This window comes from Stenella coeruleoalba (assembly GCF_951394435.1).
Source record: "Stenella coeruleoalba genome assembly, chromosome: 14".
Classification (NCBI taxonomy): domain Eukaryota; kingdom Metazoa; phylum Chordata; class Mammalia; order Artiodactyla; family Delphinidae; genus Stenella; species Stenella coeruleoalba.
In genome coordinates, this window is record NC_137160.1 from 50,202,160 (window position 1) to 50,214,918 (window position 12,759).

The window sequence follows — 12,759 nt, forward strand, 5'->3', positions numbered from 1 at the left end:
GTCTAGAACTCAAGTTTGCCTAATGCAACAACATTCAGTCCAGAGGACCAAGGTCGGAGAGGTGCCTCTCAGCCTTTGGCCACATGGATTTCTGCAGGAAGTTGGCTTAAAACGTTCAAGATCTGTGTTCTCTACCTACAGGTAAAGTTCCTAAATATCTTAGTATCTATGAAAATGCCTTTTTGAAGACAGGATTCAACCCAAACGTAGCTGGGGCCTCTTTTGTACTCAGTGGAACAGTCATTAGTTCCACTGTGCCCAGACCCACCAGCTGCCTTTTCAAGAGATGTTCCTGAAAATGCAGAAGTCTCTTGGTGTTTGAAATGTTTCCATGACATCAGACTACTTTAGACAGTTCTTTTTCCCCAACAGAGCTTATAGCCAAGGCGAGCAGCAGAGGGTTTTGGGGGTGGAAAAAAACAGCCGCTGTGACCCCCAGCTAGTTCTCCTGCCCTCCCCCCTCTCCGCCCTCCCCCGTGTGAGGGTTTCACTACCTGGGAGCCAGGTGCTCAAGGCTTCCTGCCTCAGCCCGCTGCACACCCCGCCAACGCCACACTGCTGTTTCCACGTCTTCTTTCAGTACAAGTGATGAAGATGAGCCAGGACTGAGATTCGATTTCCCACAGGCCCTGGGTATCAGCCTCCAGAGATCTGCATTCACTCAGCTCTGTAGGGTAGCTGCGCCTGTAGGTGCCAGCCCGGAGCTCTGCCTGCTGGTTTGATCTCTCTCTCTGCTGGTTTGAAAACATAGGGAGAACCTGCTATGTATCTGGCCCTGCTAAATACTTGAGCTCCAAAGATAAATAAAATATGGTTCTTGCTCCCCAGGTCATCACAGTGTAGGAATTAGAAGGGCGTAACTCTATATTTACAAAATTCAGACATGGACTAGAGAGCCAACTCTTTTATTTAATTATCTCTTATTTTTAACTCCCTAGTGTTTTCTTTTAGAGTCACCCTTTGGGGTGATTCCGATGGTGGCATTTGGGATACCGTGTCAGGCCCTGGGACATGTTTTGGGATGGAAAGGGGCCCCTCACATCCAGCCATAGGAGCAATAACTTCTGCTGCTGAAGTTGAAGCCGAGAGGGGATCCAGCGAGATAGAATGATGGAGAATGTCCAGGGTATGTGTTTTCCAGAGAGAGATAGAGTAATGGAGAATGTACAGGGTATGTGTTTTCCAGAGAAAGAAGAGACAGCAAGCAGACGCCCATGAGGACAGGGAATCTCCAGTCTTGTCTGTAGTGTGTGTATTTTTTTACAGCTAGCTACCTGTAAACCCTTGTCTCACAAACCTACAACTTCTGAATGACCAGAATGTGACTATTCTTATGGCCGTTGTCACAACCCTCCTCTCCTCCTGCCTCTTTCTGTGATGCTGCTCCTCTGAAAACCATCAGAAAAACAGAAATGATGCTGGGAGATAACCCAAGAGCAGGGCTGAGGAGCTAACATTGGTTTCCCTGGCTGTCATGTCACCAACTGGAGATTCGTGGCAGTGGTTCCTGATCCTGGTACTTTGTAGCTTCCGGGAGCCATAACAAATAAAAATTAGAGATTCTAGCCAGGATGTTACACTATTTGGATGTATATCCAGGGTTGAGAACCAGAGCAGGCCATCCAGCGCTTTAAGAAAACTTTCCTTCTTATATTTGAATTAAAAGTTTCATTCCTAACCTCCAACTAAATCAGCTGCCTGCGTGGCATGAGTTTTGATGGAAGAGGGTACGGAAGGTGGGCTTAGGACCGCACAAAGGCACTTGTAGACAGGCGCCGGGAGATGGGACAGGCTTCCAGAGATAAAGATGGGAGACAGCCAAGCACAGGTATGGCCTGCATCTTCCCATACAGCATCAACTGCAAATTGGTCTGGGTAGTTTTCAGACACAGGGTGGATGGCGTGGGTCATTTTGTGGGCTAGCTTCCTGGAAATTTACCTATTCTTCTGTGTAGTTAATTTTGTGATTTAGCTCACATTCAACGGCTGACTTTTAGGCTGCGGCCTGTTTGTAATTTAGACTCTGTTTAGCTGACAAATACTCTCTGTGGGTTAGGTGAATATGATAATCATTAGTGGCAGGGCTGACCCTCCAAGAGGGGAACGGACCCTCAGAGTCCATCCCAGGGGAGATCCAGCCCTCTTGCCCAAACCTGAGGCATTTCAGGAGATTCTCACTCTCTCCCTGACAAGCTGGATTTAGGCAGAACGAGACCATTCAGTGCAGATAGTTTGCTTTTAGGCAAATCTCACTGTTTCCGAGTAGAATGGGTGAAAATGGATGTTGTTTTCTCAGTGCTGGGGAAGCTTTCTTCACGAGTCTGCTGTTTCTTTTTCAGCGTGGTGCTCCTGGCGTTTGCATCTCACCCCACAGGTAAACGTGATTTTGTTTGTTTGTTTGTGTATCTTACACTGCCCATTCAACCCAGTGCTCTGACTCCGGTTATATCTCTGAAGGAAATTTTGTAAGAGAATGTAGCTGCCTTCCAGGGTGTCAAACTTAAGGGTTAGGAATGGCCCACATACTTGAAACTGTTCTTAGTATCCCGTTGTGGATTTATGGCCCATGAATTGAACCTTTTTCCATGTTTTATTGTTGATGTTTTCATCTGGTGCAATCTCAGATGTACAGACGGGTTTATAATCTGCCAGATAAATTAGTGCTTGCTTTGTCCTTTTCTAAAATTCTCCCTTCAAGTACCCAGAATTGCTCTTCAATCCTAGGGCTAAAGATTTGCTGGAGAAGTTCAAATTGCACCTATTTCTCAGTGACATCCTTTTATACATTTTTATCATATATCGTCATCCAGTTTTCATAATTCCAGATTAAAGAAGTCATTTTAAAACTTACCTTCACCCATATATACACTGATATGTATAAAATAGATAACTAATAAGAACCTGCTGTATAAAAAATAAATAAATAGAATTAAATTTTAAAAAAGAAAACTTACCTTTACCCTGTTGCTGCCTCAGTTACCCTAGAGTTGTTTTCCAAACTCAGGAATTTTCCGTAGTACTCTATTTCATTGTGTTTTTTTACTTTGAAAGGTTTTGAAGTTGATGCAAAGATAAAGCAAAAGTATCTGTGTGTAGCATGGCTGGAAATACACATTTTTTTGGTCACACTCCTTAAACTAATGTTTATTGACCTCTGCTATGCATGAGGCATTACCCAAGCCCTCAGGGTCTCAGTCTTTCATCCGGAAATTAAGAAAGGTGGACTGGATTATTTCTGAAGCCCCTTCTAGCTCCCTACTGTGCCCCAAACAGCAACCCCTTTCTGTTTGTGTTTTTAGCTGCTTCAGACTGTTTGAACTAATATCCTCAGGGAACTGCTGATGGTGACTCGGGTCATGTTTCTAGATTGGACATGACCTATCCGAACTGCTGTCTCATTAGCATAATTTGAATTATTTTTTCTCCATGAGTGCTTCTACGCTTGCCCATACTGAAGCACATCCACTGTTTTCTGCCCACTCCCATAGCCTGAAAACCTATCCTTTGTAAAATTGCAAGTCATATGAAACCCTGGTGTTGACCCTAAACACCTACCTGTACCGCTGAGTGTCCGCCTCCAAATCCTGCCTCTCAGCATTCCTTCGTGCAGCCAGAGGGTTGCCACCCAACAGATTTCAGAGCCCACTACGTGTCTTCTGCCTTTCAGATAGGTTTTTAATCAAAGACCTTTGGAGAGTTATGCTTGCTGGTTCTTCTTGGTTTACATGTTCATTTTCCCCCTGAGTGATTTCTAGTGGATTTGGGGGAATGATATTCACTTAAAGAAGCCACTCTGCCTTTCACTAAGAGGTTATGCTAGTTCATTTGTTACACTCACGCTTATCAGAACTGGAAGGAACCTTAGTGATTATCCAAGGTGCCACCACATTTTACAAATGAGGAAATTGAAACCCAGAGGAGTTAAGTGATGTGACCAAGAGGAGGAAGTGAGTAGCAGAGGGAGACTGGGGTTTAGCTAAAGCTTCCCTGCGAGGGGATGCCCCACAGCCGTAGGGGTCAGGAGTCCTGTGGGCCTCAGTAGCCATCGTAGCAGGGCTCAGGCAAAGGCCCCAGGGAAGGTAGGTGTGCGGCTACCTACGAACTGGCGGCAGCCTTCCAGAAGAAGCCGGAGATGTTCATCTATACCAACACCAAGTTGGGCATCTAATCCGTGAACATCGCAGGGAAACACTGTGGAACCACACCTACTTTTACATGAATGAAGTAACAAATACAGTTGTGGTCTTTATAAACAGTGCAGTTTGTTTATACTGAAGTTGTGTAATGCACAACCACGTGCAGCTCTAAGCAGTGGCCCATTGTTTCAAAAAGCACACAGGTTTGCTCAAGTAGGTAATTAAGGCAGATGGATACGAAGGTAGGGATTTGGTGTGTGAGATTATGGAAGCTGAGAATCTAGAAGACCCCTTGGGGATCCGTTCTTCCCAGCTTTATAAAGCCAGGTCAGTTGCCCTAAACCTTTGATGGGTCCTGGTGATGTCTTCTCATAGGAGCATAAGGTTGATTACAAAACTTAAGCAAATAAAACCGCTGAGGAGAATCTCTTTCCTCCGGAAGTATTCGAGGACTGCTCTGATTGGGCAGCTGCAATTCCTGCCAATTCGTTAGCTTCCTCATTGGACCCGTGGGTGGTCCAGCCCATTTTTAAGGTGGAACAGCACTTCGTTCTTTCCCACTTGCTCATTATACTTTCCATCTGGAGTGTCCACTTCAAGGCCTGGGTGTGGGCCAGGGAGTGCAGCTTCCTGATTCTCCCACATCTGCACCAATTAAGACACAGTAAGAGCCAGGACCCGCGGGTGCAGCCTTTTTTTTTTTTTAAGGCTCTGTTAATTTCTGATGTTTTAAAAACAGGCCTTTATTCTTTTTGGTTTCTTCTTACCTCTTCTTTCTTGACTTGTATCTTCATTATTTAGTAGTACTCTCAAAACATTTTAAAATTGAGATGTGATTTACACATAGGAAATGCACCTATCTTAAATGGGCAGCTTGATCAATTGTGACAAATGTATATGCCCATGTAAGTCACACCTCTGTCAAGATATAGAAAACTTCTGTCACTCCAGAGAGTTTCCTCACGTCCCTTCTCAGTCGCTGCCTCTCACCGACCACCAGAAGCCCCTGTTGATCTGATTTCTGTTACCATACATAAGTTCTGTCTATTCTAGAGCCTCCTGTAAATGGAAACACACAGGAAGTATTCTTTTGTGTCTAGCTCTTTCATTCAGCATAGCATTGAGAGATTCATCCAGGTTTTGGGTGTCTCACTAGTCTATTCTCTTTTATTGCTGACTAGTGTGCCAGTGTGCGAACACTTTGTTTATCCATTCACCTGTTGATGCTCACCTGGGATGTTTCCAGTTTGGGGCTGTTATGAATGAAGCTGCTATCAAGATTCTCATACAGTGCTTTTGGTGGACTTATGTTTTGATGTCTCTTGGATAGATATCTAGGAGTAGAATTTCTGGGTCTTACAGTAGATATATGTTTAACTTTTAAAGTGCCAGTTTTCTAAAGCATTTGTACCATTTTACCCTCCCACCCAACAATGCGTTAGAGTTCCGGTTTCTCCATGTCTTCACCAACATTTGGTGTTGTCTGTCTTACGTTAGCTATACTACTAGGTGGGTGATGGTCTCTCAGTAGTGCTTTTGACTGAGCCGCCCTTCTCACTCACTCCCGAGTGACTAGAAAGATAAGTTTTCTTGCAATGCAGATGATGTGGCTTTGGGTCACCACCTTTGGGGTGCATTGGGATGTAGTGGTAGGTAGGGACCAGGTAGATAGTTCTCCATGTCCTAGGTGCAGACCCTGACACTCTTCCTATTTCAGGCACTGGGTTTGCTTCTTGATGGGTGGGATCTAGTTCTCCTTCTAATCTTTCAAAGTCACAGTTCATGCAGAAGCTCCAAGAATCTTAGAAACTTGCACCCCCAGGACTGCTTTAAGTAATAGTAGAGAAAAGAAATTCTTCCTCTGTTTGAAAGTTTGCGTTTCATCTTTGTATGGGGTCCCTCTGCTGTGGCATTTTCAAGAGAGAAAATTTCAAGGAACCGGAAGGGCAGGAAGACTTCCGGGAATCTGACCAGAAATGACCTTGTTATGTGGTGTGTCTACTGCTCGTATTGAGATAAAGCAATCAGTACGAACTACATCCTGGAACTGACCTTCCACTTTTCCTCTCATTCTGAGGACTGAAATGTGGTGAGAGGAAACTTTCTTGATGTCCAAGTCTCCATTATTCTTGGTGTGGTAAAATTGTGCCACACTTTTCGCCGTGGCGATTTCATGCTCCATTATCTTCGGAGAGATGGGACTCACTCCCTCGCTCAGAGAGTCAGCAGAATTTTAACTGTGGAGCACAGGCATGAAGGCTTAACTCCGATTTCTGTGCATAAGCTCCACGTTGATGCCACAAAGCATGTGTACAGAGCTTGAACCACTTACTTTGTGCTTAAAGTGTGCGTTCTGCACTAGGTGGTGCAGAAGTGTTGTCTTTTGAGCACCTTTACACAGTTTTTAGCTCCTGGGTCTAGTTCTCATGTGGTTGGGGCCAGCTAGCCACATACTGCAGCATGTTCGGGGCTATTTTTGTAGCACACTCATTAACCTTTGCTGTTTAGAGGTTAGTGTGCACCCTCTCTGTTGAAGTAAAAGATGAGGCTGGCTGAAGGCATCAAGGGGGACGTACTGGGGGCCAATTTGAGATTGAGGACCAGCAGAGCCAAGTGGAAAGTGTTCGGAACATTCTCTCCAGGGAAAGCAAGAGGGGTTGAAGTCTTCCAGATACTCTTGGCGCAGGGGTGCTTGTTATTTGTCAGAGATGGTCCTCACACAGTGGATACAAGGGTTGAGTATAATCGAATCCTTGCTCACAGGACTCGATGGCTCTAGAAGGAGAGACAGTCATGGACTCAACTACGTGAGAAATGTGTGGAGGTTTTAGACATGGCTCAAAGAGAAGAGCGAGCTCTTCTCTCTCTTGCTCTCAATAATCGACAGGATCAATTTTTAGGATTTGAGGGAGGATTATTATGCAGCTGGTCAATTCCCTAGGATGGTGATTTTTTTTCTTTATCTTCCTTCCTCCCAATCTACCTCTGCCCACTCCACTGCCCTTCAGACCCCTCCGTAGCCTGGGCCGCACCGGGAGTCCAGGTCACCTTCCCTGAATCCTGAGGTCCTGCGTTTAATTTATCCTTCTCTGCTCAGTCCTCCCGATCACACTGACTGCGCTGCAGTTTCTCTCACGCTGAGAAGGCGGTTGGGAAACAGCCAAGAACCAAGGGCTGCCAGAGAGACAGAGCAAATCCTCCACGAACCTGCCTTCGCCCACCTTACGGGGGGCTGGGCCGCCTGCCAGCGTCGGGGTGCTCAGGGTCTCCTCGGCTGTCACTTCTGTGCGAAAAGGGGCTACAGAAGCAGTGGAGCTCCTCATGCACTGGATGTCTGGGCCTGATGTCAGTTACAAAGTCCCTCCACCAGTATAGGTCCCTGGTAAATGACAGGGGTGTCCAGTGGAGCCGTAGCAGAAAGAGAACAAAAGCTCTTAGCCTTTGGTTGGGCTGCACGAAAACCAGATCCTAGGGGACCTCTCCTCTTATTTAAATACACATACATATGTACAAACCAAATCAAACAAAATAACAATAGTTATGGTAGAAAAAAGCAAACGTCCAGAGAAGTGGAATTCAGACCTTTCCTTCCCAGTCGATGGTTGAATCATTTGAGATCATTTAGGTACAAGGAAGTGTAGCGATGCGTTGTGTCTTTTGTTCTGAAACTCTTGATTAGTAAGTGTAGTGATGAAGGATGTTCCACCGCCCCTAACGGGCTCCAGTCCATCCAGAACTGAGAGACGGACCGAGGCCCAGGGGTCTGGAAGGTCTGGCGCCTCCAGAATCTCAGAAATTCCAGATTTGGAAGGATTAGGCTTTCTGCTGTGGAAACGCTTAATTCCTTTTCTCTGGACATTTTTGGAAGGCTTTCTGCTTTTTTAATCTCCTGACTTCTTGTTTGTGACCAAGTTCAAATTCCAGAGAGGGAAGCGGCCAATATGTGTGATTATTTCCTCTTGCACCAAGTGGAACTAAAAGAATGAACTTACTTCACTAGAAATAAATGTACCCTTTGGACCTTGAACTAAAATGAGTATGCACAGGCGCTTGGCCCCTTCTCTGTTTGTGCGGTAATTAAACACAAAGATGAGAGGAGATGTCAGAGGCATGCGTTCACGATCCTTTTTTAGATATAAGGCAGGAAAGAATAGAAGAATCTTAAAAAAAGATTCTTTTTGTCCTACGCTCTGGGCCAGGGATGGCTGCCTGGCGAAGAGGAAAGATCTTAGGACTTGAAGTCACCGGGGTCCACATTCTGGCTCAACAGTTAGAGAGCTGTGCAAACGTAAACAGAGCACTTCTCTGAGCTGCAGTTAAAATAGGGATGACAAAGCTTCACAGGGTTGTTACAAGGATTGAAAGAGACGATGTTCGGGAAGCTTTTCACACAGGGCCCCGCACAAGGCAGGCTTTTACTAAATGGGTGTCATTATCATCATACTATTATTATAATAAGACAATGCCAATGACACAGAAACCCTCGAATGCCGGAGTGAACTCACTGCTGGGCAGCTCAACGCTCAGAGGGCTGATATAATTAAGATCCTTGCCTTGTGTTTCCGGGCAGCCGGGGGCAGGGGGCTTTCGGGCTGTGTGTCTCACCCTTGCTGTTTCCCTCAGGTGATCTCCTCAGCGTCCTGGACTTTCCGTTCCTGTATTTCTACAGATTCCATGGCAGCTGCTGTGCCAGGTAATCTTAACTCGGAAAACCCCTCGCACTGTGGATTTGTATGTTTCTGTACTACCAGCTGTGTCTTCGTGAAGCCCCAGGTCACTGTCTGTTATCTGAATGAGCGTCAGAAGAAAGTGGTGTCTGGCGCAGGTGAGGAATTTGCCCCGTCGGCCATCAGAGGGTTGTTACGAACGTTCTCAGGTGCTCAGGGCTGGCCTGGGTCCTGCGAGGACCCCTGTCCTGAAGAATTTTCTCGGCCAGGGCAGTGGTTTTCGGACTTGCAGAAGAGAGAGAGTTCTCCCCCTTTTTTATTTTTTTCCCCCACAAGCAATTCTTAAACAGAACTTCAGCATATAAAAATGATGACACTGACTCAGTTCAAGGGAAGATTTGGGTACAGAATCACACCCTGTCAGCATCTACCTTCATTTCTCTCTTGTTCCTAAAGGGCAGCCTCCAAAAAATTTTGACTGAACCCTAAGACTCTGAGAGACAGATTTTGAAACCAATGACTAGGAATTGTCTAGACCACAAGGTGATCGTTAATATTTGGCCTTGGGAAGTATCAGAGATGTGGACCAATTAGATGGATACATTTAGATACAAAGAGGTTCATCCCCATCCTACCCCCACCCCTCTCCTGCCATGACCCCCACTTCACTTGACTGTACTGTGCTGAGGAATGGAAAGGCTTCTGTGGACGGTCTCAAAGCATGGATTCTGATGTGGTCGAAAGACCACACTTGGGTTGAATTTCAGCCTTGCTGTTTGCTAATTTGTGTCTTTGGGCAAGTTATCCTACTTCTCCCAGACCTTAGTTTAGTTTTCTCGTCTGTAAAATGGAAAGGTAATACTAATACAGGGTGATCGTGTGTATTAAATAAGGTCCACGAAGCTCAAATCATCTTGCCCGGCTCAGCAAATGATGGGCATTATTATTATCTGTAGATAAAATGTCAACAGACCAGAAGCAATTGCTACATAAAAGCCAGACCACCTATTTCCACCCAAAAGAGAGTGTGTCTTGTGAAGCAGTGGTTCTTCACAGAGAGTTAAAGAGCTGATATGCAGCTAGGTGCTGTTTCTGACGGGGGTGTGTTAGGGCAGAAAAAATCAGTATCATGGAGTTTGCTCCTGCATTGGAGCCTCAGAACGATTTTTTTTCTTATCATTCTCAGAAAAGTTTCAGGAAAACACTGACAGAATTTGTCTTCTCAGTTCCTATCCATTTGGTCAGGCCTTGTCACTTGCCCGTTAGCTAGGATTGTGTGGCAGGAGTGTCAGTGCCACCCTGGTGCCTGCAGACTTGCTTCCCTTTGGGCCTGCTTCTTTGGCCGCGTGGGTGGCCAGGGTGCCAAGGGGGCCGCCAGGTTTGGTTATTTGGAGCAGAGCATCACGGTTCATAGCCCGTTGGTGATGGCTTTGTGGGGTGACCTTTTTTTTTTTTTCCTTGGCCACGCCGCGCGGCTCGCAGGATCTTAGTTCCCCGACCAGGGATCGAACTTGTGCCTCCTGCAATGGAAGTGCAGAGTCTTAACCGCTGGACCGGCAGGGAAGTCCCTGTAGGGTGACCTTCTGCCTCCATTTCTGCCCCTTTTAATCTGCAAGTTTTTCTAATCCAACATGAAAACTCAGGGTTTTTTTTTTTTTAATTTGAAAGATTTGGAAATCTTTATCTGAATTGGTTTAACTCTCTATTACATTCTACCTCTGGCTTACCCTCTTTTAAGAACGTGGCGCTTTTCCCCACATCATCTCGTGACTCCCCCATAACTGTATCTCAGACTAAGAGCTGTCACCTTCAGAGGTCCTGGGGGAGCTCAGGAGGGGTCGTGGAGGCCTGAGGGGTCAGTGGTAGCCGTGGCCTGGAGACCCCATGAATAGGGAGCCCCAGGCTCCTTCACTCCTGGGGTCTGCCCAGTGCTCTTAAGACCTGCCTCCACAGCAAGGGGTAGACAAGCTGGAAGTGGAAGACACAGATGAGGGAGTTGAGGGAGGGACCCGTGAGTCATTTAGAAATGATTCACCGACATGCAAGTCAGGTGATGGGAAAGAGTCATGGACGCTTTCAGGAGCGTGTTGGTCACAAGCCAGGGTCGCTCAATCCTAGCAGAGTCTGTGCTGAGGGCAAGGGTCAGCGTGGAACTGTGCCCTCCTCTGGCCAGGGATGGAGAGGACAGGAGAAGCGCAAAGGGGACCGAGGTATGGGGGATGGGACAGGCACCTGTTGGGGATGCAGGGGGTGGACACCACCAAGAGGAGCCCCGGAGGGCCGGCTACCTCACTGTTCTCTACCAGCCTCGCGACCTTGGGCACCCAGAGCTTCTCACTCCATCTCTCTGGCCGAGAGCACATTTCCACGCTGAGGTCTGCAGGGCCGTGGAGAGTTTCGGAAGAGCCAGGAAACCTGGGCTCTAATTACGCCTGTGACCCCGTTTGCTTGTTAATAAAGTGAGACTTGGGGCTGGGGAACCTTTCTGTTCTGAAAATCTCTGATTTCCATAAAATAGGATGAAGAGCGCTGTGCTTATTCCTGCTTTAAGGCCACAGAACCGAACCTGGGGCAAGAAAACAAGGGAAAAAAATGGGGATTTGGTCAAGGTTACGAGGGTCGGTGAGCACAGCCAGGAATAGAATCCCGGGTCACTTGATTTCCAGCTTCCTGGTTCCCCACAGGGGCTCCTTGTGAGGGTGACTCAACGCCTTAATCAGCGCGGCCAAGGCTCCCATGACTGCAAGTGCAGACCTGTGCAAACTTTGTGGGTAGTTAGGCCAAACAGGCTGAAATATAGAGAGAGGAAACCTAATCCCTGTCCCTGGTCCTGCCCCAAGAATGTGGCTGTGACCTAATCGAATCTAATGAAATGAAGGCGCACATTTCTGTGAAATTTGGCCTTAGGTGCGTTTAAGTCAATTCAACCTGCTTCCAAGTACACCTGCCAAACATTTATGTAATACATGCTATGGTCAGGGCACCTTATTTGGCTCTGTTGGGGAATATGGAGAAGCCCAAGATTGGGCCCCTCCCTCTCAGGGCTCATGATCTGGGTGGGAGCCATGCCCCAGCACCTATAATAGAGGTCAGATGGCAGTCTGGCATCCGACACCCTGGAGCTACAAAGCTACGTAGAGCTCCAAACCTCCGGATGGCCCCCCGACGTGCTGTCCAGCCTCAGGCTCCCTTGGGAGGTGAGGGCTCTTTCACACATCATTCCCAAAGTATAGCGTCTGTGTAGGTCACCCTGCTTTGGGGGACTTCTGTTATGCAGCCCTCCCCTTTAGGTTCTTACCTTGAACCAAGGGGCCAGTCCAGACCCTCTGACTTCATACGGCGAGTGTTTCTTTGGAAGTCTTTTCCTAACAGTTTGTTCTGCTTGAAAAAAAAGATGAAGCTCTACCTTGGCAAGCACCCAGCTCCAGAAGTAATATAGGAGGAAGCAGGCGATACTGTCCTCCAGATTTTTTTTCTTTCTTTCATGATTTAGCCAGAGATCTCCCAAATTTCTATACCCACTCCCTGCCTCCAGGGCAATGATCTCTTCATAGCTCCTTAGCATAGTAGAGCTTCATGGGTTTTTAAATTTTGGGTATTTTTATCCAGAGATCACTAGAAAACAGAGATGAGATAGGGGTGGTGTAATAACTAAATATCGACTAATTTTTGTAACAGGAAGTAGTTAGCTACTGGCTATAGGAAGGCAAGTCTCACTAACAAAAGTATATTTTCTCCTTCCAGTGGATTTTTAGGATTCTTTCTCATGGTCAGCACAGTGAAGCTAAAAAGCCTTATGACCCCAGGGCAGTGTGCAGCCTGGATTTTCTTTGCTAAGGTAAGAGACAGGGGAGGGGTGGGAAGAATCCATCTCAGGAGCCCTGTGTCCAGTGTTCTCAGAGTCAGGTTGGTCTTCACGGAGTCATCTCTAGTCCCTGGCCCTGAGCCTGATCCTT

The 12,759-nt window shown here is 46.7% G+C and overlaps 1 protein-coding gene across 2 annotated transcripts in view; it reads left to right on the forward strand.

Moving 5' to 3' along the window:
- Nucleotides 1-12,759, forward strand: part of TMEM241 (transmembrane protein 241) — a 107,448-nt gene that overhangs the window by 51,619 nt on the left and 43,070 nt on the right. For both annotated transcript variants that reach the window (XM_079942166.1, XM_079942165.1), the window contains exons 11-13: nucleotides 2,340-2,374; nucleotides 8,760-8,829; nucleotides 12,548-12,641. In XM_079942166.1, coding sequence (XP_079798292.1) covers nucleotides 2,340-2,374; nucleotides 8,760-8,829; nucleotides 12,548-12,641 — 199 coding nt within the window. The remainder of the gene's footprint in view (nucleotides 1-2,339; nucleotides 2,375-8,759; nucleotides 8,830-12,547; nucleotides 12,642-12,759) is intronic.